The following is a 27,875-nucleotide window of genomic DNA, read 5'->3' as shown; positions in this document are numbered from 1 at the left end:
GAATGCAAAAGCCACAACAAGGAGCCGTGGCAGGACTGTTGGCACCAGCAGTTGGGCCAGTAGTAGTATTAGAAACCAGCCACAATTGTCCTCCTCCTACTTTGCCTACAAAAACATGTTAATGGGATAGAATCAGAGGATATTGTGGTCCATATCACACATTAGTCATCTGAGTCACAGCAGGAGGGTTACCTCTGACACCGACACCATCAGTTTGAGTCAATGCTCTGCAGTTACCTTCATCACCATACCAGTTAATCTTTATAATTGAGTACTTTCAATTCCATCAATGACATACTTCTCTTCAGTTATGTCTAGTTATTTTGAGGTGCCTTGTGTCTGAAGAGACAGCACTATTGATGCTACAGAAGATATTTCATGACAGATGATGAGTTGGATGAGAACTTAAAGCTTTTGGATTGTGATTATGCTGAGGTGTAGGAGGAGGAGGAGGTAGACATGACACAAACATTGAGCTGTAGGGTTGGCATTGGAAGTGATGGTGGTGGGCACTAGCGGAGATGAGTGTGGTGGTAGGGGAATTGGTAGCCATGTGGATAGTGGTTCTCAGAATCAGGGTAACTCTGGCATTGTGAATCAGGAGAGGGGCACAAGGAGACCAGGATTCTTCTCAAACTTAGACAACTGTCAGCCATCATGATGATTATGATGAAGATTATGGGATGCTCTTACAGGAAGTGTAATGCTGTTTGGAAGGGATCCATTCCAATCATAAATTTGGGATGAGCCATCTAGAAAATATCTAAAACAAAAAACTCTTGTAATCTCAGACTTCCACGACTATATATTTAAATTTGTTAAGCAGGGCATTCAAGTAGTTAACACATCATGATGTTACTTCATTGCACAATCACAGTTACAATAAAGGGTGTTGGGTTTTATTTCTCACAGGCAACTTCCTTATTCTGTAAAAGAACTAAAAGAGAGACACGCAGCAATTATCTGCAATGAGGTTTCTAATAGCAGGTAAGAATTATACACACACTATATTACCTTCTTAATATAATGATAATTAGCAAGTGACTGTTCTGCCTCTAGCTACATATCTTTCCTATAAATAATTACGTTTTATGTCTATATGGTAATAATATAATGATGGCGCTCTGTGTTCAGCTGGTCGGACAGAACATACAAGTGTAATTGTTAGCCAGTTATTTTGGGTGTGGGCCATAGAGTAGACAGTGTTAGCTTTAGTTACAGTGAATTGATGAGAAAGTTTATTACTCCTTATATTTTTATACCAGTCTCAGCCTTTTTGAAAATATTTTTTATTCCCTAAGTCACTCTTTTATATATGTCTTGCTGCCCTTATCTTTTAAAACCTAAATCTGTTTTTGGTGCACTTAACAGTATAATTAATCAGGGAACTATCCCAAGTCTCCTGTTCCATAACATACTATTTATGCGCTTTTGAGAGAACAGCTCCTCTTCATCAGTATTCTGCCAGCACTCTAGGTACCATAAGAACCCTTTCATTCCTTCACATTCCAGCATGCTTTGCTGCCAAAAGGTTACCTGCTGTTAATTGGTCCCTAATGTCACACAGACGGTGAGCTATCAATTAAGTTAAAGTATCTGGCCATGGGCAGGGAAATAACATCCAGAGACAGATGATTGGGAAGTGCTCTGCCACCCCCTGAGCACTTAATGCCTCATTTACATATAAATTATAAGGCTGATTTCTTGGGAATGCAGCAACAGATAGAAGACATAAAGGTGTTGATGGATTTAGCTTTCATGGCCTCCATGCCAATATATGCGGTTGGATGGAAGGAGTCAAGGGGTTACTGACAAATTCTCTTTAAATCTGCTGCATCAGCTTTTTGAAGAAGCAAACTTACAAAATTGAGATTAATGATTTTTCTGCTCCTGATGTATACCCAGAAACCATGATGCCAAAATTAATGTTTTAATACAGTGGTGCAAATCAGGGGCTGCGATCGGGGGTGTTGAGTGTATATACAGCAAACAGCTATGCTAATAATGATTGTTTTCTATTTTTTTTAAAGGTTTTGAGTTGATGCAAAAAGTATAAAGAAGCTTTATTTTTTATTTTAGTTCTCCTCGTCCTCACGATGGATGTGACCAGTGGACAGATCAGTATCCAGCCGATCCCTCAGTATCCGATTATTAATGGACCTGTCACCCTGAGCGTTACTGGGATTACTAACAAATTAGAGGTTGTCAACTGGTATAAAGGACCGAGTACAAGTACTCAGTATCAGATCCTGGTATATTTTCCTGGTAGTAGTCCTCCCACATTAGTTCCCGCACTTCTGTACAATGATCGGATCTCAGTTTTTAAAAACGGATCATTACACATCAAAGATCTTCGTGTCACAGATGGGGGGAATTATATAGTGGCTGTACAGATGGTGTCATCAGCAAAGGACGTAAATGTGACCCTGACCGTCTATGGTGAGTATCACTTTCTGTTCCTCCCTCTCCGTCTGTTACATGTTCACACTGTGCATCATGTATGAGAACTGTTTCACACAAAAGTGTCCTAATTACCCATCACAGCCAATCAGACGTCAGCTTCTATTTCCCAACCTGCATCGGAGGAATGAATCTTGGATTCTGATTGGCTGCCAGAGAAACTCCTCATACATGAGGCACAATTAAAGGGAAGGTGCCGCATTTTATTTTTTGTATTAAAAATGATTGTTTATATAAACAATTATTTTTAATACAAATTTACATTTTTTTAACTTTAACTTCTTTTTATTATTAATTATTTTTTCAGTCACTGGGCACCGCCATTTTGCTTTGCAGGAGTGTAAGGGTATGTGCACACATTCAGGATTTTTCACGTTTTTTCGAGATAAAAACGCGATAAAAACACATAAAAAACGCATACATATGCATCCTATCATTTAGAATGCATTACGCAATTTTTGTGCGCACGATGTGTTTTTTTCTGCGAAAAAAAACGCATCGCGGTAAAAAAAGCAGCATGTTCATTAATTTTGCGGATTTTTCCCGTTTTTCCCGCTATTTAATGCATTGGGAAGCTCCGGAAAAAAGCGCGGAAAAAAAGCGCAAAAAAACACGTAAAAAATGCGCGCAAAAAACTCATGCGGATTTCTGGCAGAAATGTCCGTTTTTTGTCAGGAAATTTCAGCAAGAAATCCTGAACGTGTGCACATACCCTAAGTGTAGCTGCACGATACTTACACTCTGCAAATACGGCAGCCCTGGGCATAGAGATCTGCAGTCGGCGTCCGACCGTATAGTTTACATTTAGCTGCTCCCTGCTGTGATCTGGCCACGCCCCCTGGGCTGTCCACACCACAGCAGAACTCGAGCGTGGGAACTTTTCCAAGGCTTCAGTTCATGAGGATATCCAGCAGGGGGCGCATCACCGCGAATCAAGGTAACTACAGGTCACCCTGCTTTCCATTCAGTGCCCGGGGTTTTACAGGCACGAGCGAGTGCATTAGCACAGCTCCTGGCTGTAAAATGATTTAACCCCTTCAGATGGATTTACATTGTGGGACATAACGACGGAAGGTATGGAATATTGTTGTTTGTTTTTTTAACTTTGTTTCAGGACGATGGTCTTCAGGTGGATTAAGAGTCTAATAAAATATTACAACAACATGTGTCTTTATTTCATTAAAATACTTTGTAATCATGTGTGTGTGTTTTATTAACCATTTAGTACTATTGGATTAATAATGGATAGGTGTCAGAATTGACGCCTCTCCATTATTAATCTGGCTTAATGTCACCACCTTACAATAGCAAGGTGACATTAACCCTTCATTACCCCATATCCCACAGCTACACGGGAGTGGGAAGACAGTGGCCAAGTGCCAGAATAGGCGCATCTTCCAGATGTGCCTTTTCTGGGGTGGCTGGGGGCAGATGTTTGTAGCCAGGGGGGGCCAATAACCATGGACCCTCTCCTGGCTATTAATATCTGCCCTCAGTCACTGGCTTTACCACTCTGGCGGAGAAAATTGCGCGGGAGCCCACGCCAATTTTTTCCGCGATTTAACCCTTTATTTTACAAGCTACAGTGCCCAAATTTTGCACATACACACTACTAACATTAGTAGTGTGGAATTTGCAAAAAAAAAAAGGGATATGAGATGGTTTACTGTATGTAAACCATGTATCATATCATGTCGGGTTTGTGAAGGAGAAATGAAAAGCCGGCAATTGAATTACCGGCTTTTCACTAACACCGCTGCGTATTTCTCGCAAGTCACACTGCTGGTCCGTGTGGAATCTGTATTTTTCTCGCCCCCATAGACTTTCATTGGTGATTTTTTTGCGCAATACGGTGACAAACGCAGCATGCTGCGATTTTCTACGGCCGTACAAGACCGTATAATACGGATCCGTAATATACGGCTGATAGGAGCTGGGACATAGAGAATCATTGGGCCGTGTGTAATGCGTATTTTACGGACGCAGTTTATGCGCTCATACGTCCGTAAAACTCGCTAGTGTGCCGCCGGCCTTACTGTGCTGAGCCATGTATCTAATCCTACCCTGTGTGATACTGTGCTGAGACGTATATCTACTCCTCTCCTGTGTGATACTGTGCTGAGCCATGTATCTAATCCTACCGTGTGATACAGTCTGCTGAGCCGTGTATCTAGTCCTATCCTGTGTTACTGTGCTGACACATGTATCTAATCCTATCCTGTGTGATACTGTGTGCTGAGCCGTGTATCTAATCCTATTCTGTGTGTTACTGTATGCTGAGCCATGTATCTAATCATACCCTGTGTGATACTTTGCTGAGACATGTATCTAATCCTCCCGTGTGATCCCGACTGCTGAGCCGTGTATCTAATCGTATCATGTGTGATACTGACTGAGCTGTGTATCTAATCCTATCCTGTGTGATACTGTCTGCTGAGCTGTGTATCTAATACTGTCCTGTGTGATACTGACTGCTGGGCCGTGTATCTAATCCTCTCCTATGCACTCCTCTCCCCCCTGTTGTGTGATTTATATGGCGGTATTATGTGAGAACACTGGTGGTAATATGTGAGATCTATATGGCGTTGTTATGTGTGAAGTATATGGCAGTATTATGTGAGAAGTATATGGCGGTATTATGTGAGAAGTATATGGCGGTATTATGTGAGAAGTATATGGCGGTATTATGTGAGAAGTATATGGTGGTATTATGTGTGAAGTATATGGCGGTATTATGTGAGAAGTATATGGCGGTATTATGTGAGAAGTATATGGTGGTATTATGTGAGAAGTATATGGCGGTATTATGTGAGATCTATATGACGGTATTATGTGAGAACACTATGGCATCGTTATTTGCGATCTATATGATGGTATTATGTGAGAACTATAGGACAGTATTATGTGTGATCTGTATGGCAGTATTATCTTCAGAAAGGGGACCCATTCTATGGTGGTCCTGGCTGAGCACCTGCACACATGTCTGGGGTAATAGAGGGGGCAGCATGACCTCCAGTTAGGTGCAGTCAGGGCTGGTGAGCCAGCTGAAGAGAGGGGTCTCATTTTTATCATTACTATATGGCTACATTTCCTTCCCAGCGTCACCCCGACTGTGCCTGTCACCTCGCTTTCACACATCGCCAGGACAGGAGCTAAGGAGGGGATTGGGGTCTGCATGCAAAGTCTGGATCAGGACAGACCATCAACCAGCAGAAATGTTTCCTGGATTTCTGTGGAGCAGACAGTCCATCCATGTGTATTAAAGAGAGCTCTATGTACAATCCCTGCCTGCTCTGCGCACCGAACAGGGTGCCCCCCCATAGACCTGCACACTGCTCTCCTGAAATACTCTGTGCTGCGGTCACCCTGCTCCCTCCACCACATATCCCCCAGAATCCTTGCTGCCTGCCATCCTCTGTGACTGTCTACTTGTCAGTATAACTTTGCAATCACCAACAAAATGGCTTCTCCCTGGGTTCCTAAATATCATCCTCTCTTATCCCTTAGCAAACACCCAGAAGGGGAGGAGAGGAGACATCACACACGTCAGCAGACTCCGCCCATAATTACTGCAGTGCAGTAATGTGAGCTAGTTGTACACTAGGTTTTTGTCAATTTTCAGTAGCTGCTCACCCTAGTGTTTAAAAGTGGAAATGCCAGACCTTTTAAAATTATTTTCATATTTTACTAAATTATAAACAGATGATAATATTTTTCAAGAAAATTTAAACATTGATTCTTTACGTTTTCTGAATCGCTGGAATTTTTTTTTAATGGCACCTTCCCTTTAAGTATCCAACATCAGAATGGTTTTTCCTCTACATAATAATAATAATTTAATAGTATAGCTTAGTAATAGACGCGTGCTTTGTGGTTATGATCTAAGTCTTCTACACTCGCTGGAACTGATATAAGTTATCATAACAAACGGGACTTGTATATGCGATTGTGAGTGCGCACTGTTAGTGAGTACACCCATCAGTATTAGTGTTAAGGAGGTTTTTTTTAGCCCTTTTAAATGTAGGACTGTAAAAACCCACAATGCACAGTGGGTCAGGTTTTGCTTTACTTGGTCACGCTCCTCGCCACTCCCATAAATATATAAAGACAAGAGGACAAAACATATGCACCATAGAAACAACTAATAAAAGAGTTACGGGCAGGAGTAAACTTGTCCTCTCAGTCAGAGATAAATGCCTACTTCCATTTTACTGGTGCCAATATGTAAGCAGGTTACTTGGATGCAACCGCAAATATAATGAGTGAGGAGACAGTGTACTTAACCAAACACTAACACAGAAGAGAAATCTATTAATCTATATATATAATTGTCTAAGGGTTTTTCCGTCTGTCTGTCTGTCTGTCTGTCTGTCTGTCTTTCTGTCTGTCTGTCTGTCTGTCTGTCTGTCGTTGAAATCCCGCGTCTCTGATTGGTCGAGGCTGCCAGGCCTTGACCAATCAGCGACGGGCACAGCATGGCGACGATGATGTCATAATGGAAATCCCGCGCCTCTGATTGGTCGAGGCCGCCAGGCCTCGACCAATCAGCGACGGGCACAGTATCGACGTAGATGTCATAATGGTTGCCATGGCGACGATGATGTCATAAAGGTTGCCTCGACCAATCAGCGACGGGCACAGTCTGCCGCGAATTCTGGAATCATCATTCTCCAAATACTACGGGGACATGCATATTCTAGAATACCCGATGCTTTAGAATCGGGCCACAGTCTAGTATATATATATATATACATATATATATATATATATATATATATATATACACTCACTGGCCACTTTATTAGGTACACCTGTCCAACTTCTTGTTAACACTTAATTTCTAATCAGCCAATCACATGGCGGCAACTCAGTGCATTTAGGCATGTAGACATGGTCAAGACAATCTCCTGCAGTTCAAACCGAGCATCAGTATGGGGAAGAAAGGTGATTTGAGTGCCTTTGAACGTGGCATGGTTGTTGGTGCCAGAAGGGCTGGTCTGAGTATTTCAGAAACTGCTGATCTACTGGGATTTTCACGCACAACCATCTCTAGGGTTTACAGAGAATGGTCCGAAAAAGAAAAAAAATCCAGTGAGCGGCAGTTCTGTGGGCGGAAATGCCTTGTTGATGCCAGAGGTCAGAGGAGAATGGGCAGACTGGTTCGAGCTGATAGAAAGGCAACAGTGACTCAAATCGCCACCCGTTACAACCAAGGTAGGCCTAAGAGCATCTCTGAACGCACAGTGCGTCGAACTTTGAGGCAGATGGGCTACAGCAGCAGAAGACCACACCGGGTACCACTCCTTTCAGCTAAGAACAGGAAACTGAGGCTACAATTTGCACAAGCTCATCGAAATTGGACAGTAGAAGATTGGAAAAACGTTGCTTGGTCTGATGAGTCTCGATTTCTGCTGCGACATTCCGATGGTAGGGTCAGAATTTGGCGTAAACAACATGAAAGCATGGATCCATCCTGCCTTGTATCAACGGTTCAGGGATGTGCAGCCGACAAATCTGCGGCAACTGTGTGATGCCATCATGTCACTATGGACCAAAATCTCTGAGGAATGCTTCCAGCACCTTGTTGAATCTATGCCACGAAGAATTGAGGCAGTTCTGAAGGCAAAAGGGGGTCCAACCCGTTACTAGCATGGTGTACCTAATAAAGTGGCCAGTGAGTGTATATATATATATATATAAGCACTATATTGTCGGAGCAGTGATAGGGTTATTACAGTATATTATGACTCAGTATTACACCTGAATACAATAGCTATGCAATGTTCCATTAGCTAAACCATTCAGTACTAGGCCCATCCCCATCATAATCCATGTAAACACCTCTGATTTTTACACTGGCACTGGTGGGGGTATTTCCCAATAGTCCGCAAGTCCTATATATGCGAGTCACTGGATGCACTGTGCTTGTTGCACTGGCCATCTGGGGTCCCTAAATTACAGCCCCAACCCACCCCCTGTACCATATGTCTAACTTGGAAGTAATGGCCTCCAGGAATGGTCCTCTGCTACAGTAGGATCATCTCCTGAGCCTGGTTCGGATCTGGTCACAGTCTTCTACTGGTGCTGCTAGCGGATCTTCTATGAGCTTAACCCTTCTCCAGCATCTGATCGCTCTCAGACACTTCTGTGGTGATGGTGGCTGTAAACCTACCTAGCAGCCACACGACTTATCCTGGTACAGGTTCTGGCGTTAACTGCATCTTCTAGGTCCGGGCAGGCATTTTATAATTAGTAACTGAGACACATGTCTTTCTTTCTTTCTTTCTTTCTTTCTTTCTTTCTTTCTTTCTTTCTTTCTTTCATGTTCTTTTTATTAAGAAAATCAGCATATTACAAACTTTTTCATGAAATAACTGTAACAGGTAATAGTCAACTAAATGAAATACAGGCATAATAATCATCATATGTCGGGTATTATTCAACCTAATCCTGTATCATTATAATTTACGGTTACAAACATATTTTAAAACACTAAATTAAGAGAAGAAAAGAAGAAATATAGAAAAAGGCCTCTAGTTAGAGGATATAAAGAGATAGAGAGGGAGGAGAAGAAGGGAAGGAGAGACGAGGGGGGGGGTGAGATAACACCTTGGGATGGGATGTGATTATGTTGAGATTGTCGCAAGATAGGTTGACTGAGACCTAAATTGGGTCCATGGTGCCCAAACGTTAAGTAATGCAGTGACGGTGTGGTTAACCCTTGCCACTAGCTCCTCCACCTGAAACAATTGATCAATTTTAGAGTACAGTTGCTGGCTCGTGGGTATTGCTGATGAGTTCCAGTTAATCGGGATCAAAGATTTCCCAGCCGCAAGAATAAATTGAGCTAGTTTAGTGGCACGTTCATCATTAGGACAGATTGGCAGATTTAGGAAAACATTTTCTGGTTTCAGAGTGACACCTTTCCCCAGCAACTTACTTATAACCGAGGCCACCTCTTTCCAGAATGGACTTAAACGTGGGCAAAACCACCAGATGTGTTTATAGTCACCTACACTAGTTCCGCATCTCCAACAATCAGTGTTGAGTTATGGCGCCAACTTTGAATCTGTTTTGGTGTGATATACCATCTAGTAATGGCTTTGTAAGAATTTTCCTGGATACGTACACATTTTGAAGGACCATGAGAATTTTTATATATTTGTTTAATCTGCTGCTCAGAGAGAGGTTCGCCTATGTCTTTTTCCCAATGGGCTAAGTATGCCCTCTACAAAGGTATATTTATTTTGAGTAGGAGTTTGTAAATCGTTGAGAGAATTTTAGTTGGGGGCTTCAATCTGGTGCATAAGATCTTGTAGGGAGATAGAGTTCTGTCCAAGTCGACTGAATGGGATCGTTGGCAGAGAATGTGGGAAAGTTTTCCATGCTGGGGGAATGTGAGGCCCGACAACCCAGGGATCTTGCATAATTCCAGTAATGGGAGAAGTGTCCAATTTTCAAACAGTTGCTCTATCGGAACTTGGGTGGCTCGAAGAGGAAGAAAATCTAATAAATCGGTGATTTTGGTTAGCGGTGAAAGGGTAGGAACCAGGGCAGAACCCAATTTCTTCCAAATTTTGATTGTGGCTAAAGTGTGATCATTTTTGTATTTGGTTAGGTTCTGTAATTTATTATGTGCTAATATAATAGCGCTCAGAGGATGAGGGGACATTGCTCCTTCTATATCAAGCCATTGCTTATTCTCTGAGTTTCTAATCCAGTATATTTTTCTAGCTAAGTGGGCGGCTTCATAATATTTAACTATATCCGGGGCACCCATTCCACCCATGTCTTTTGGCAAGGTAAGGGATTTAGAGTTGATGCGTGGTTTGCATTTTTGCCATATGTATTTAAAGAAGAGGGAATGGACTTTAGTTAGGAAGGAGGTGGGTATTTGTATTGGGAGCATATTGAAAACATAGAGAAATTTTGGAAGTATAAGGCTCTTTAATATGTTCTTCCTTCCTATCCAGGATAGAAAAGTATCCTTCCAGGTACGAAGGCTAGCGGATATTGTTTGAAATAACTTTTTAAAATTAAGCTCAAAGAGGTCTTTATGTGAAGCACTTATCTGGATACCCAGATATGTCAAACTTTTAGGTGGCCAGGGAAAGGGAAAGGCGGCCTTGTTATGACCCCAATGGCAGAGGGTCTCAGGAATAATGCTAAGTCTGTAAATACAGAAAACCAGCTCATAGGGCAGTGGTAACTGGGCTGACCATATAACTAATCCTAGCACCACAAATACCAGCAGCCGGGGAACGTTCCTACGTTGATCCTAGACGTCTCGCGCCAGCCGGAGAGCTAACTACCCCTAGAAGGGAAAAGAAAGACCTTTCTTGCCTCCAGAGGAAATACCCCGAAAGTTGGATAGAAGCCCCCCACAAATAATAACGGTGAGGTAAGAGGAAAAGACAAACATAAGAATGAGCTAGGTATTTAGCAAAGAGAGGCCCACTAGCTAATAGCAGAATATAGAAAGATAACTTATATGGTCAGCAAAAAATCCTATCAAAAATATCCACACTGGAAATTCAAGAACCCCCGAACTGTCTAACGGCCCGGGGGGAGAACACCAGCCCCCTAGAGCTTCCAGCAAGGTCAGGAATCACATTTAGTACAAGCTGGACAAAAATGATAGCAAACAAATAACCCAAAAAACAAAGAAGCAAGACTTAGCTTAAATTTGCAAGAACCAGGACCAGCAAACAGGAGCAAACAGAATGTGTCTGATAACACCGATGCCAGGCACTGGACTAAGGTTCCAGGAGGTTTATATAGCAACACCCCTGAAGTAACGACCCAGCTGGGTGCAAACTGAGGGAAGGAAATCCCAGAGTCATATCACTAGTAACCACAAGAGGGAGCCAAAAAAGTCTAATTCACAACAGTACCCCCCCCTTAAGGAGGGGTCACCGAACCCTCACCAACACCACCAGGGCGATCAGGATGAGCAGCGTGAAAGGCACGAACTAAATCGGCCGCATGCACATCAGAGGCAACCACCCAGGAATTATCCTCCTGACCATAACCCTTCCACTTGACCAAATACTGAAGCCTCCGCCTGGAGAGACGAGAATCCAAGATCTTCTCCACCACGTACTCCAACTCGCCCTCAACCAACACCGGAGCAGGAGGCTCAGCAGAAGGAACCACAGGCACAACGTAGCGTCGTAACAAAGACCTATGGAACACGTTGTGAATGGCAAACGAAGCCGGCAGATCCAAGCGAAAGGACACTGGATTAAGGATTTCCAATATCTTGTAAGGGCCGATGAAGCGAGGCTTAAATTTAGGAGAGGAGACCTTCATAGGAACAAATCGAGAAGATAGCCACACCAAATCCCCAACACGAAGTCGGGGACCCACACCGCGGCGGCGGTTGGCAAAACGCTGAGCCTTCTCCTGTGACAATTTTAAATTGTCCACCACATGATTCCAGATCTGCTGCAACCTATCCACCACAGAATCTACCCCAGGACAGTCAGAAGGCTCCACATGTCCCGAGGAAAAACGAGGATGGAAACCAGAGTTGCAGAAAAATGGCGAAACCAAAGTAGCGGAACTAGCCCGATTATTTAGGGCAAACTCAGCCAACGGCAAGAAGGTCACCCAATCATCCTGATCTGCCGAAACAAAACACCTCAAGTAAGCCTCCAGAGTCTGATTAGTTCGCTCAGTTTGTCCATTAGTCTGAGGATGAAAGGCAGACGAGAACGACAAATCAATGCCCATCCTAGCACAAAAGGATCGCCAGAACCTGGAAACAAACTGGGATCCTCTGTCAGACACAATATTCTCAGGAATGCCGTGTAAACGAACCACATTCTGAAGGAACACAGGAACCAGATCGGAAGAGGAAGGCAGCTTAGGCAAAGGCACCAAATGGACCATTTTTGAAAAGCGATCACATACCACCCAGATGACAGACATACCCCGAGACACCGGGAGATCAGAAATGAAATCCATGGAAATATGTGTCCAAGGCCTCTTCGGGACAGGCAAGGGCAAGAGCAACCCGCTGGCACGGGAACAGCAAGGCTTAGCTCGAGCACAAGTCCCACAGGACTGCACAAATGACCGTACATCCCGTGACAAGGAAGGCCACCAAAATGACCTAGCCACCAGATCTCTGGTGCCAAAAATTCCCGGATGACCTGCCAACACCGAGGAATGAACCTCGGAAATGACTCTGCTGGTCCACTTATCAGGAACAAACAGTCTGTCAGGTGGACAAGAGTCAGGTCTACCAGCTTGAAATCTCTGCAACACACGTCGCAAATCAGGAGAAATGGCTGACAAAATAACTCCTTCTTTAAGAATACCAACAGGTTCTGTGACTCCAGGAGAGTCAGGCACAAAGCTCCTTGAAAGAGCATCAGCTTTCACATTCTTTGAACCTGGTAAATACGAGACCACAAAGTCAAAACGGGAGAAAAACAATGACCAGCGGGCCTGTCTAGGATTCAAGCGTTTAGCAGACTCGAGATACATCAAATTTTTGTGATCAGTCAAGACCACCACACGATGCTTAGCACCCTCGAGCCAATGACGCCACTCCTCAAATGCCCACTTCATGGCCAGTAATTCCCGATTGCCAACATCATAATTCCGCTCAGCAGGCGAAAACTTCCTAGAGAAGAAAGCACATGGTCTCATTACCGAGCAACCAGGGCCTCTCTGTGACAAAACGGCCCCTGCCCCAATCTCAGAAGCATCCACCTCGACCTGAAAGGGAAGTGAGACATCAGGCTGGCACAAAACAGGCGCCGAAGTAAACCGGCGCTTCAACTCCTGGAACGCCTCCACGGCTGCAGGAGCCCAGTTAGCAACATCAGAACCTTTCTTGGTCATATCCGTCAAAGGTTTAACAACGCTAGAAAAATTAGCGATAAAACGACGGTAGAAGTTAGCAAAACCCAAGAACTTCTGAAGACTCTTAACTGACGTGGGTTGAGTCCACTCATGAATAGCTCGGACCTTGACTGGGTCCATCTCCACAGCAGAAGGGGAAAAAATAAACCCCAAAAAGGGAACTTTCTGTACTCCAAAGAGACACTTTGAGCCTTTAACAAACAAGGCATTCTCACGCAAAACCTGAAACACCATCCTGACCTGCTCCACATGCGAGTCCCAATCTTCAGAGAAAACCAGAATATCGTCCAGATAAACAATCATAAATTTATCCAGATACTTCCGGAAAATATCATGCATAAAGGACTGAAATACTGAGGGAGCATTAGAAAGCCCAAAAGGCATCACCAAGTACTCAAAATGACCTTCGGGCGTATTAAATGCAGTCTTCCATTCATCACCTTGCTTAATGCGCACAAGGTTGTACGCACCACGAAGATCTATCTTGGTGAACCACTTGGCACCCTTAATCCGGGCAAACAAGTCCGACAAGAGAGGCAAAGGATACTGAAATTTTACAGTGATTTTATTCAGAAGCCGATAGTCAATACAAGGTCTCAAAGATCCGTCCTTCCTGGCCACAAAAAAGAATCCCGCACCAAGAGGGGAAGAGGATGGATGGATATGCCCCTTCTCCAGAGACTCCTTGATATATGAACGCATTGCGGCATGCTCAGGTACTGACAGATTAAATAATCTTCCCTTAGGAAATTTACTACCTGGAATCAAATCTATGGCGCAGTCACAGTCCCTATGAGGAGGCAGAGCACTGGATCTGGACTCACTGAATACATCCTGATAATCAGACAAATACTCAGGAACTTCCGAAGGAGTAGAGGAAGCAATAGACACCGGCGGGGAATCAGCATGAATTCCCTGACAGCCCCAACTTGACACGGACATTGCCTTCCAATCCAAGACTGGATTGTGGGTCTGTAACCATGGCAGACCCAAAACGACCAAATCATGCATTTTATGCAGAACAAGAAAACGAATCACCTCCCGATGTTCAGGAGTCATGCACATGGTCACCTGTGTCCAAAACTGCGGTTTATTTTCCGCCAATGGCGTAGCATCAATACCTCTAAGAGGAATAGGATTTACTAACGGTTCAAGAACAAAACCACAGTGCTTGGCAAATGACAGATCCATAAGACTCAGGGCAGCACCTGAATCCACAAACGCCATAACAGGGTAAGAAGACAAAGAGCAAATTAAAGTCACAGACAAAATAAATTTAGGTTGCAAATTACCAATGGCGACAGGACTAACAACCCTTGTTAGGCGTTTAGAGCATGCTGATATAACATGTGTAGAATCACCACAGTAAAAACACAACCCATTCTGGCGTCTATGATTTTTCCGTTCATTTCTAGTCTGAATTCTATCACATTGCATTAAATCAGGTGTTTGTTCAGACAACACCACCAGAGGATTAGCGGTTTTGCGCTCCCGCAAACGCCGGTCAATTTGAATAGCAAGCGCCATAGAATCATTCAGACTTGTAGGAATGGGGAAACCCACCATCACATTCTTAATGGCTTCAGAAAGGCCATTTCTGAAATTTGCGGCCAGAGCACACTCATTCCACTGAGTAAGCACGGACCATTTCCGAAATTTTTGGCAATACACTTCAGCTTCATCCTGACCCTGAGAAATAGCCAGCAAGGCTTTTTCTGCCTGAATTTCAAGATTGGGTTCCTCGTAAAGCAATCCGAGCGCCAGAAAAAACGCATCAATATTCGCCAATGCCGGATCTCCTGGCGCTAGCGAGAAAGCCCAATCCTGAGGGTCGCCCCGCAAAAAAGAAATAACAATTTTAACTTGCTGAGCTGAATCTCCAGATGAACGGGGTCTCAGAGAAAGAAACAATTTACAATTATTCTTGAAATTCCTAAACCTAAATCGGTCTCCAGAAAACAATTCCGGAATAGGTATTTTAGGTTCAGACATAGGACTACTGGTAACAAAATCTTGTATACCCTGCACACGAGCTGCCAGCTGGTCCACACTTGTAATCAAGGTCTGGACATTCATGTCTGCAGCAAGCACAAGCCACTCAAAGGTAAAGGGGAGGAAGAGAAGGGAAAAAAAAAAAATCAGAATTTCCTTTCTTTTTATCCCACTTCTGCAATGCTTTAAACATTCAATGTTGGCCTGGCATACTGTTATGACCCCAATGGCAGAGGGTCTCAGGAATAATGCTAAGTCTGTAAATACAGAAAACCAGCTCATAGGGCAGTGGTAACTGGGCTGACCATATAACTAATCCTAGCACCACAAATACCAGCAGCCGGGGAACGTTCCTACGTTGATCCTAGACGTCTCGCGCCAGCCGGAGAGCTAACTACCCCTAGAAGGGAAAAGAAAGACCTTTCTTGCCTCCAGAGGAAATACCCCGAAAGTTGGATAGAAGCCCCCCACAAATAATAACGGTGAGGTAAGAGGAAAAGACAAACATAAGAATGAGCTAGGTATTTAGCAAAGAGAGGCCCACTAGCTAATAGCAGAATATAGAAAGATAACTTATATGGTCAGCAAAAAATCCTATCAAAAATATCCACACTGGAAATTCAAGAACCCCCGAACCGTCTAACGGCCCGGGGGGAGAACACCAGCCCCCTAGAGCTTCCAGCAAGGTCAGGAATCACATTTAGTACAAGCTGGACAAAAATGATAGCAAACAAATAACCCAAAAAACAAAGAAGCAAGACTTAGCTTAAATTTGCAAGAACCAGGACCAGCAAACAGGAGCAAACAGAATGTGTCTGATAACACCGATGCCAGGCACTGGACTAAGGTTCCAGGAGGTTTATATAGCAACACCCCTGAAGTAACGACCCAGCTGGGTGCAAACTGAGGGAAGGAAATCCCAGAGTCATATCTAGTAACCACAAGAGGGAGCCAAAAAAGTCTAATTCACAACAGGCCTTGAGCTTCCCCAATATATCATTAGGCAGGCCTAAATTTAGTATCTCAGATTTGGTTTAGTTGATTTTATAATTGGCTAATTTGCTGTATCTTTCCAGAACTTTTATTATCGCGGGTATACTACTTAAGGGTTTGGTTATTACTAACAAGAGGTCATCTGCAAACGCTGCTGTTTTGTAGTGTGTGCCTTGTATTTGCAGACCTTCAATTTCAAGACTTTGTTGAATGGCCTGTAGAAGGGGCTCAAGAGATAAAACAAACAGTAGCGGGGACAAGGGGCAACCCTGTCTCGTTCCTTCAAATGCCCATGATTGCAAACACTGATGATGATGGAAAGCCGAATTTTAATAACGTTTCCTGCAGGAAGAGCCAGTCCACCCTGTCGAATGCTTTTTCAGCGTCCGTACTCATTAGAGCCAGCGGAATATTTCTCATTTTTGCATATTGTATGAGATTCAGAATCTTATATGTGTTATCCTTCCCCTCTCTCCCCTTCACAAATCCCGTTTGGCTTGAGGAAATTAGTTGAGGAAGCACGTCCGCAACTCTGTTGGCCAGCATTCTTGCGTATAGCTTTAGATCCGTATTTAATAAAGATATTGGCCTGTAACTGCCACATTGTTCCTGATCTTTCCCCTCTTTGTAAATCAGCGAGATTCTGGCCTCTAGAAATTGCCACGGTGCATTCCCACCTTTTTGAAGAGAATTACACATATTGAGGAGGTGGGGGAGTAGGATTCCTGAGTTGGATTTGTAATAGTATGAGGAGAAACCGTCGGGACCTGATGCTTTCCCTTTTGGGCAATTCGACAGGGCAGACTGGAGCTCCGCGAGTGTGAATGGTTTGGCAAGTTGTTGTTGCTGCACAGTGTTTAGGGTTGGAAGATTTAGGTCCCTCAAAAAGGATTGGACATCCTGCCTTCTTCGAGAGATTCCCTCCTCCCCTTCCACCAGGCGTAATTGGTACAAGGATTTATAGAAATGTAAAAATTATTTTTCAACCTGGGAATAGTTCTGGGTCTTAGAGGTCTTTGGTTCTAATTGTATGTATAAAGGTGCGGGTCTGCCTTTTCTTTATTAAAGACATGGTCAATTTAGATGCTTTGTCTCCATGAACAAATAAACGATTTCTCCACGAGGCAAAAAATTTAGTTAATTGTTCTCTTAGAAGGTCTTTTAATTTTTGCCTCTTGGAAGTGAGCTCTAAAAGAGTTTGTGGGAGTAGTGTTTTTTTATGTTGGTTTCCTAAACTAATTATTTCTCCATGGAGAGAGTTGATTTCTTTGTTTTTCATTTTATTTAACCCTCCGTCAGGGGCAATATGTTTCATAACGAGTTTAGGGGCATTGCGCCTGTCCAGCACAGGCTAGAAAATTGATTATATTTTCCTTTTTTTTAAATTTCAATGCTCTAAAAGTGATCAGTTACCTTAATAGGAATGTAATAAATGAGAATACACATAATCAGGTGGAAACAAAATGTTTAATAACCAGAAAAGTAATATGTTTCAATGTCTTGAGCATCCTCCTCACTCTCTCCATCTTGATCTGTATCAGACACATCTGGACATTCTTCCACATCATCTTCTGAATCAATGTCACTTTCTTCCCCTAAATCTTCTAGCTGTAAAAGGTCTGTATCATAATCAAGCAGTATATTTTGCACTTGCTCAACATGAAGGGCATTGGACAAGTCAAATATTCTCCTCACCATTTCAGAAGAAAAGCTGAAGCAAGAGAGAGAATATGTGTTAGGGCGCAATGTGCCTGAGAAGCACAATCTTATTTCTAACAAAACCTTCTATGACAAATCCACAAATTTAGCACTAGCTATTCATAAAAGAAGCTAAAAAAACAATTGGGATGAATAAAAACAGCAAATTCTCACCGTCAAAGGTGTGACGCATTCAGGGGCAATGAGCCTGAGAAGCCAAAACACCGATATCTGATCTCCTGCAGCTCTGCAGCACAAGAGGCTTCTCAGGTTTCATACAGCCTTTAAAGTTAGGAAGGTACTGGGAGGAGGGTGTTTCCCAGACAAACCACTGAAAATAGAGAAATGAAACTAAGTGAGCTGCGCCTGTCAGATCAGTTGCCCCTGACGGAGGGTTAAATATGATGCGATGGAGATGAGTTCTCCTCTCATCACTGATATGTGATATGTGATAAGTATTATGGATGAAGTCTCGGCATTATTATTGAGTTCAAAGTATGTTTGGATGGCCTTTTTGATGCGGGTTTTGGATGAGGGGTTGTCTAGTAGGGAATCGTTTAGTTGCCACGTTCTACATGGGGAAAATTGCTTAGACAAAATTAGTTCGACTAACACATATGAATGGTCAGAGAATATAGAGGAAACTATATCAGCTTGTTGTACATTAGATAGTAAAGACCTGGGAGCAAAGAGATAATCGATACGATGATACGAACCATGCCAGTGTGAAAAGAACGTGTAGTCTCGTTTCGTTGGGTGAAAGTAGCGCCAAAGATCTATCAGATTTAGAGAATGAAGGGCAGTCTTTAACCTTGCTAGATCTCTCAAATAGATCGAACTTCTTTTTTTTGTAGTATCAATGGAAGGTTCAAGAGCTAAATTAAAGTCTCCTCCTAAAATGAGGATACCTTCCCTGAACTATCTTATTTTCTTAAATATGGCCAGAAGCCATTTCATTTGTTTCTTATTTGGCGCATAAATATTACAGATGGTTACTGCCTCACCAGCCAGGATTCCTTTTATCAAAATAAAGCGACCATTCTCATCTATTAGTTGGTGATGGAGGAGGAATGGAATATCTTTAGCTATGGCTATTAACACTCCTCTCAATTTCGCTTGGGGCGATGTGGCATGGAGCCATCTGTCATAATAAGCCTTCTCAAATGAGGGAGTTTTTTCTTTAGTAAAGTTTGTTTCCTGTAACAATAGCAAATCTATGCCTTTTTTTTCTAAAACCTTAGAGAGTTTGGCCTCTGGGGCTCGGAGAGTTGAACCCATTCATATTAAGGGTTAGAAGTTTGAGTACCTTTGGGGAGACGGTCATCTTGATGAATTGTACGTCAACGGCGGACATCCCTAGGTGCCTGAAGGAGGAAAGGGTGAGAGGAGGGAGCAAGGAGGGGGGTGGGGAGAAATATAGAAAGATTGCGGAGATAAATTAGTATGTATTGAATGGGTTTAAAGTAACTTATAACCAAATTAAAGATGTTGTGAATCAAAGAGCTGGGAGATACATAAAACTGCCAGCTAGGGGGAAGGCAAAACTTTCCTTCATTAAGTATTATAATGCTCAGTTTTAAACAAACATTTGAACAGTAATTAAATTACACACAAATGGTTGACCAGAAATATGTTGTTGGGAGAGTTTCAGATAAGAATTTGAATCTCACAGAAGACAGTGTCAAAGTTTTCCAGGGGAGGGGGATTAGACCCTAAGTAATTATTTCCGTCATCTGTAGGTGCATCTTCCTCAGGTATCCGGGTCTTTGGTGGGTGTCAATCTTGAGCCTCTACATCTCGAATTCTGTGACTTGGGAACTGAGACACATGTCACCTGACCTGGTGCCGTCTTCAAATTCTTCCTGTCTGAAAATAGGTTCCAACTATTAGGTTCCTACTACTGTAATTCTTCCTTTACTTTCCCTTTCGGCTTTGACCAGCAGATGGCGTTTTTTGCTTGCAGTTGCTCAGCTAGGCATCCACTACACTCATCTTCTCTATTGTCCACTTCCTTACAAATATAAATATTAATACAGCCATAGAGAGACCACATAACGGTCAGAAAGCAGAGCTAAACATGCGGGGCACAAACCATACAATAAAATATAGAACTGATGAGACACATCTCAGGCAGAAAACATACACTACCAGAGGACATGATGGCTCTCCAGATCTATTTTCGCAAATACTTGTATGGCCATGAAATAACAATTCTGGAGTTCCTTTTTTAGAACTCCATGTTGTGCAATTTCTCTGTTACTCAAACTAGAAAAATTTGAATAGACCAACAAGGTTATAATAATCCAAGAACTAACACTAACAAGAACCTTGTATCCTGACGGATATTAATAGATAAAAGTAATTTTTATTAAACAATTTTTAAAACCGTTAACCACACAGCAAAAGTACATACAACCATGCTCACTGCAACTGTCCCTCACACTGTGAACACTAAATTTCCCTGCCTTGACAGCGGAGGTTGGCACCCTAAGATTGATACGAGAGAGGCGCTCCCACTCATCGACGGCTGACCCTCTTACTCCTATACAGTTATTCTGGGTAATGTGATCCAATTATACCCCAATCTCACGCGGCAGAAAAATTGGAAAAGACAGTGATTGCCTGATAGAGCATTCAATAGACAGTGTGAGGCAGAGTGACACAATTACCTAAAGTGCAAACATATAGTGCATGGAACACACAAAGAGTGTCTGACTAAAACTGCTCCCTGTTCTGTCACAGCCTACCTAACTGTGGGGGTTGGCACCCTACTGTACAGCGGAATTGGCGCCCCCACTCAACGAAGGCTCACCCTGACGGTGACCCTATCGCTGAAACCCCGGCTATTGGATGTATAGCCTAATGGAAACCTACAAAATGACAGTCATTAATAGGGGTAGGCTCAATTTAAAGTTCAATGTGATGTACACAAAACGCCACACACCCAGAACATGATATACCAATCATTAGGTTCTTAGATATATAACCAAATGGAGACCAACAAAATGACAGTCATTAATAAAGGCAAGCTAGGTTTAGGGTTAAATGCAGTACAGATAGAACACCGCACACCCAAAACATGATATAGAACAGTGCCAGTTATAGTCATGAAATACTCATCATAAACGATGTTCTTGAGGACCCATGCCTCACGTCTCAACGCGTTTCACCAATCTGGATCATCAGGAGGCCTGGATAAACGATGCTGCAACTGATGAGACACATCTCAGGCAGAAAACATTCACTACCAGAGGACATGATGGCTCTCCAGATCTATTTTCGCAAATACTTGTATGGCCATGAAATAACAATTCTGGAGTTCCTTTTTCAGAACTCCATGTTGTGCAATTTCTCTGTTACTTCTTCTAGAAATGTAAGAAGAAGCTAAAATCTTGTAAATTAGAGTGTCCTTACAGTGTCTAATCATGCAACTCAATATACTGCAGCTTTAGTGCCATAGGTAAAATCAAATAATCCTCTATACAAAAATGCTTCTATCCAAGCTAGTAAGAAAGACAGAGTAACCTGACAAGACAGACTTCCAAGAAAAAGGTCTTAAATGGAGGGGTGAGACTGTCATTTGCACCATCTTATATATTTGATGGGTCTATACTCTGTATTATTGACAGTTGGTGATCACCCCATTGTGTTATCCTCACCCTGTGTTGTCTGAGTGGTATTTTGCCCATGGCAAAGGAGTATGGATGTTCAGTGGGATGAGCCCTGGTCCATGTGGTCATTCTAAAGACAGCCAAGCCAGAGGACGAGAGCACCCACTCATCTTCGTGTCTCCACAAGCTACTAAGTCTCCTCTCAGTCTTCTTTTTTGCAAGTTAAACATTCCCAGATCCTTTAACCGTTTCTCGTAGGACATAGTTTGCTTTCCGCTAACCATCTTGGTAGCTCTTCTCTGAACTTGCTCCAGTTTTTCGATGTCTTTTTTAAAATGTGGTGCCCAGAACTGGACACAGTATTCCAGATGAGGCCTGACCAAGGAGGAGTAGAGGGGGATAACAGCCCACAGGAACTATTGTGTCATCCTGCTCTGTGTAGCCACACACCCACCGCTAATTAGCAGCTTTATGACAATATACAATGTTCACAAGAAGCTGCCAGTCAGTGGTGTGGGCGGAGTTACACAGGGCTCAGCATTCAGAGAACTACTAGGTCTGCAGCACAAAAGACAAGGATTTTACCAAATTTGAGCATACAGGCCAGTAAGTGACATCACTGGAATTGGGGCCTCGGCTCTTACATCATGCTGCTCTCAGATTACATAGAAAAAACTTGGTGATAGATTCACTTTAAGGATAATACAAGGATTTACTATATCAAACATTACTCACAGGTGACATAGTGATATTTGTAGGCGGTATGTGTGCAGATCAGGTTGTCGATCAATATGCAGGGAGTTAATACAGTGCACTCATTGTGTAGTGAGTAAGCGGCTGCAGAGAGTTTAAAAATCCCTTTTCTCCCTGTAGCTGCTGTTCCAGTAAGGCAGCCAGATATGGTTTAAGCACTATTAACCTGCACATCATCACTATGTCTGCAGGTAAATAGTGTTTTTGAAGGTGACAGGATCACTTTAATGATTTTACTTCTTTAACTCAGAATTCTATAATACAGAAAAATGTAATTCTTAGACACTGTTGCTTTTAATATATTACTTGCATTCTACTAGTGATCTAATAGTTTATTTAATAATTGTCTTCTACGTTTCTCAATTTACAGAACCAGTCGCTAAACCTAAAATAACAGCATCCATCACCCAACCCAAGGAAAATTATCCATTCACCTTAACATGTGACACCTCACATGCTACATACATAACCTGGACCAAGAGGGATATCAAGATGTCCTCCGAAACCAAGTCTCTCATGTTCTCCAGGGTTAAGAGAGAGGATTCAGGAGAATACCGGTGTGAAGCTCAGAATATTGCCAGTAGGGACGTCAGTGATCCATATACAGTTTCTATAGCCTGTGAGTAACCAAAATATTTGTATGGGGGTGGTTATTATAGACTTTTTGCAGAATCTCATTAACAAGGATGTCTTATAGGTCTCTGTTCACTATGGAGTAGAGCTCCATCAAATTCTTTCTGGAAGCTTACCAGAGATGTAGAAGGGTCTTCCTCTTCCGCTAGTGGTCAACTTGGGAAGCCCCCATTCAAGTTCATTACACACAAGAGATAGAAATAATATAATGTGAGGAGCAGTAGGAGATAGATGTTATGATAGACTGAGCTGCTTTGAAGGAGGAGTTGTTCCACGTATGGTAATACTTCAAGTAGCTTTTATTAATTCCTTTTAAGTTGGTACTGAACCTTTTCTCAAAATTAAACAATATATGGAGATCAATACAATAAGGGGGATTAACATAAACAAAAGGGGTGCCAATATTCAAAGAAATGCCTACCTGGGTGGGAATAAGCTATGGTTTGTAAAATAAAAGCCAGAAATAATCTAAAATAAAATAACCAAATAGACTTGAAACCATATGGTCATTAATGAAAGGTTAAGACATCTTAGAAAACAAAATACCTTTTAAAATAAAAAAAAAACAGAGAAAACATAATAAATACTCTCTTATGATTGTTGTCAAACTTTTTTAAGTTTTTGAGTGCAAACAGTATTAATAATGCCAATGTGTCCCTTGACTATGTGTGAATGAATGGATTGGTAATCATCGGTATACAACAGCCTGTTCCTCACAAGATAACCGTCTTCATTGCTGTGCTGTCAGACACAAGATGAGACCAGTTTCGTCAGTGTTTTATGGCTTTCTTATCCTATGTCTACAGCTAAGCCTGGAGATGTGACCTCCTTTCACTATCCAAATTCACAGGAAAATGGCTGCTGCATTTCCTGCCTCTGCTTTTAAACAGGCTATGTTATATCTCCTGATTATGGTTCAAATTAGGTACTTGCGTAAATATAAGAAGTTCTTTGAACTTTGTGCTAAAGAATCTTATATACTAAAGGACAATTAATTGTCTAAAAGTTAATTAATTTTTGCAACTGTGTATGTAGCCTTGAATCTTAACAACTTCTTAAAAGTAAATATTTACAGCATTATGACAAGAAAGATAAAAGTCTGGGTATCACATCAAAGAAAACTCTACACGTCGCAAAAAATAATATAACATAGTCATAGTATACAAAATGAAGTAAAAGGATATACAACATGGTGACCACTCTAACTCTGACTTCAGCAAATTCTTACAAATTTGACACAAATTTGGTTTGCATCAAAAAGATTTGCTCATCTCTAACACACTAGTGAACAACATAAAATATAATATTTCTGTAGCAATGCAACAAGCTAAGTCCAAATGTTGGGGCCTATTTGTTGAGGACATTGTCACACTTACAGGAACTTATAGTACATTAATTTTGGCTACTACTCTTTAGTAATATTAAACAATATATCATGCAAGTCTCAGCAATAATTACTCACTCTGTGTTGAAATAAATCTGGTGGTACACTAAAATTCAGCTTGGGACTATAGCGATCAGATGTGTGGACCCAAATGTTCTAGGAAGTTGTATCTTAAGAATGTGGTTCATCTGAAAAACTGATGCTGCTCTAGGTTCATTGCTTCTCAAAGTAAGCAGATTGGCTTACTAACATGCCATGCATGATGATCTAATAACTGGAGCTAAAACTTTACAAACATCACTCTACGTCTTCAGCGAGAACATCTTCTATACAACCACCATCGTGATGTAAACTAAGCCCCGTGTAAGATTCTCTTTAGAAAGCAAGGAGGAAAGAGGTAGACAGCAGGTCAACAAGTTGACTACTTTTAAACTTCTTAAAAAAATTGTCTATATAGGTAAATATAATCAAAAACCCCGAATTGGGGTTCTCAATCTTGAGAAGTACAAATTCAAGAAGTATCGTAAATTATAAAAATTGTGCAACAAAGTTGAATGATAAGTCAAGATAACCACAATGGACAAACGTTGTAGAATCATCACAATTAATTATCTCTTGAGCAACTTCACCCAATGCAACTCCTGTCCTTTTGTTTTACAGATGGTCCAGATAATGTACAAATAAAAGGAACAGCACTTGTGAGGCCCGGTTCCTCCATCATGTTAACATGTTCTGCTGATTCTTATCCACCTCCTGAATTCCAATGGAAAGTCAAAGGCAGAGACATAGCTGAAAGTACAAGCCAATATATTGTTAGTAATACTATAACTGAGGATGAAGGACTGTACACATGTGTGGTGAGGAACCCGGTGACTCTCCGCAATTCTACTGCCTCTGTATATGTAAATGTGACTGCAGGTAATGGTATAAAGAAATTGTTTAATTGATAGTTTACGAATTACGGTAACCTGTTTTGAAGTTTCAGATTGCTGAAATATGGCCAGATTGAGATTTTGAAATTCAACATCACCAGCGTTGCCAAATATTGCTTGTAAACTCGATTTGCGGCTGATTGATTCACCGTAAATCGAAAGCATGCCAAAGCCTAGAATTTCCCCAAAAAGTTGGATCTACTAGGACCGTATTGAACCAATTTTCAGATTTCTAATGCAAACACAGTCTTAGTACAATGAAAGTGACCTCAACATATATGGATGTGGTTAAACGGATGTTAACCGCTTATGATGAATTTGTATAATAACACACTGCACTGTCAGAATTTTTATGTTCTTTAAAATTAAATAAAACAGACCAAAAATTATACTTTTTGAGGGAAGATGCCTAGCATGCTGCTGTTTAAACGCATGGTGTGTATCCGGAAGACGCCATGGTTTTGTCACAAGCTATGGTCCAAAAATTATCCCTTTTTATGGAGTAGCAACCGTTTTAGTATTTGGAAGCTAGAAAAAGCAATGACTTGTCTTCTGTTAGCCATCAAAAATGTATTATCTCTTTCTGTAGAGTAGTAACAGGTTTTGTGCATGTTTGTAAAGTGAATAAACAATAGGGAGGCACCAGGGCCCAATCCATATAGCCAAAAAGGAGGCAATTGAAAATAAAAGTCCAGGATTCAGACCAGTATTGCCCATGAAAAATCAGTGACTTATTTCTTTTTAGCTGTGGCCCTCTAACAAAATATATTTTGGAGGGCACCAGTAAAAAGTTTGTAACATTTTTTTCCCTTGTCCAGGCAAAGAATTATGATAAAAACATGATGATTAAGCAATGTATTATTTTAGCTGCTTTTTAAAACAGCGTTGAATACCTTGTCAGTACCAGAGCACAAAATTTTTGATTGGAAAAAAAATAATGAATTTCTTCAGAACGGTGTGACAGCAAAATAGAAACAGCTTATTTTAGTAAGCCATCCAGAGATAATTAAAGGAATTCTACTTTATATTTTGGCAGCAGTAAGTTTCACTGAATCATTTCAAATATTTTGGTGTTTGAGGGAAAACCAAGAGACTGAAGAAGAGATGCCTTTGCTCAGCAATAACCACAAACTTAAAACTTTTTTTTCAATAATACATTTGCTGTAAAAATTTTGAAATGTCCATCCATTGCATATTTTCAAAAGATTTGTCCAGTGGCAATGTGGAAAATTATGTCAGCACTAGAAATGATGGAACATGGGATTCGCCATCACCCCACAAACAGAGCTTTTGGGCACTGTTGAGCCTCATTCACCTACCGCTACTGCAGTATTTCTTTGTCCCAACCTGAACACATTAGAAGCTGATATTCCCTGGAACATATTTTGGATGGATTTAGACTCCACTCTTTGTCATGGATCCCACCACCCTCCTTATCTGATGACATCACCTATTCATCACCTGATCTGTTCTCCAAGTTCAGTTGTCCTATCATCACCATTATAGTCATTCCTGATTATGTGGAGAGTTGTCTTGATGTGGGAGTTTCTTGATCCAACATCTTCCTTAGCACTCAGAATGCTTTCACTTAGGGGACTAGGGTTCAGAGAAAACTGAGATGTCATTGACGACCTGAAAAATTTACAATTGCAAAGATTAACTTTTACATTTGAGGAAGAATGTGGATATTATTTGAAACTGATGATGTCACTGTCAGAGGTAACCTCAGCCTGTTATGATTGAGATGTGTCATCTGCCGTATAGTCCAATTGTACTCTAATGCCACCTATTGGATATAGCAATCTTAAAAGTAAATTTCAACCATTTAATGAGCCTTGCCACATGCCTTAGGATAAGAAGATAAACCAGCCAGTATATTTCCAGGCATGTGTTTTTGGATGTTTGCCCCTCCTCAGTGTAACGCAGGACATCTAGTTTTGACTAGTTGAAAGGCCGAGCCTGCAAATGGAGATTCAAAGGCCATGCAGTGCTCCTCTGGAAATTTAAATATGCAAATGCAGCGCCCCCATAGGACCATGGGGTACTCGGAGCCAGGTCCTTCGGTTCTCAGCGGGGATGTCACGGTGGCTGACCCGGTCCGTGGCCCTAGGGACGTCCGTATTAAAAAGGGGGAAAGGTCTTTAAAGGGTAGCTCATGATGCCACCTGTGGAAATCGGTCAGGGTGACCGATGCTGCTTAGGGGTCCGCTGAGGTGATGTTATGGCAGCTTGATGGTATACCTTCCCACAGGTGAAGTGTATCCCCAGGGCTTCCCAAAGGTGTAGATAATGGATGGTGTGAGGCGCAGTGAATAACGAGGACACGAGGTTTCATTCTCTTTACCTTTACTGAAGGCTTCAGTGTCCTCAGTCCAGGGCACCGGATCACAGGGTAGGCAGAGTCCGGCCGGTCTGAAGGCAAATCCAGAGTCCCCTTATCCAGGTGGAATTCAATAGCCTTCCTATGCGCACAGTAACACAGTAGGTTCCCACTTGCATAAGCTCTAATGAGGTCCTCACTGTTATTACTCCTCTCACTGTTCC

The 27,875-nt window shown here is 41.9% G+C and overlaps 1 protein-coding gene across 4 annotated transcripts in view; it reads left to right on the top strand.

Moving 5' to 3' along the window:
* Window positions 1-862: 862 nt before the first annotated feature.
* Window positions 863-27,875, top strand: part of LOC143770330 (cell adhesion molecule CEACAM1-like) — a 48,673-nt gene continuing 21,660 nt past the window's right edge. For 2 of the 4 annotated variants that reach the window (XM_077259853.1, XM_077259852.1), the window contains exons 1-4: window positions 897-987; window positions 2,080-2,439; window positions 22,753-23,001; window positions 25,060-25,317. In XM_077259853.1, the coding sequence (XP_077115968.1) occupies window positions 969-987; window positions 2,080-2,439; window positions 22,753-23,001; window positions 25,060-25,317 (886 nt within the window). In that variant the 5' untranslated portion in view covers window positions 897-968. Of the gene's footprint in view, window positions 988-2,030; window positions 2,440-22,752; window positions 23,002-25,059; window positions 25,318-27,875 lie in introns of all 4 variants that reach the window. The other 2 variants (XM_077259850.1, XM_077259851.1) reach the window with 2 other exon arrangements.

This window comes from Ranitomeya variabilis, chromosome 4 (genome assembly GCF_051348905.1).
Source record: "Ranitomeya variabilis isolate aRanVar5 chromosome 4, aRanVar5.hap1, whole genome shotgun sequence".
Lineage (NCBI taxonomy): Eukaryota > Metazoa > Chordata > Amphibia > Anura > Dendrobatidae > Ranitomeya > Ranitomeya variabilis.
The sequence above is the reverse complement of the archived record's forward strand: the minus strand, read 5'-3'. Positions and strand labels throughout refer to the sequence as shown.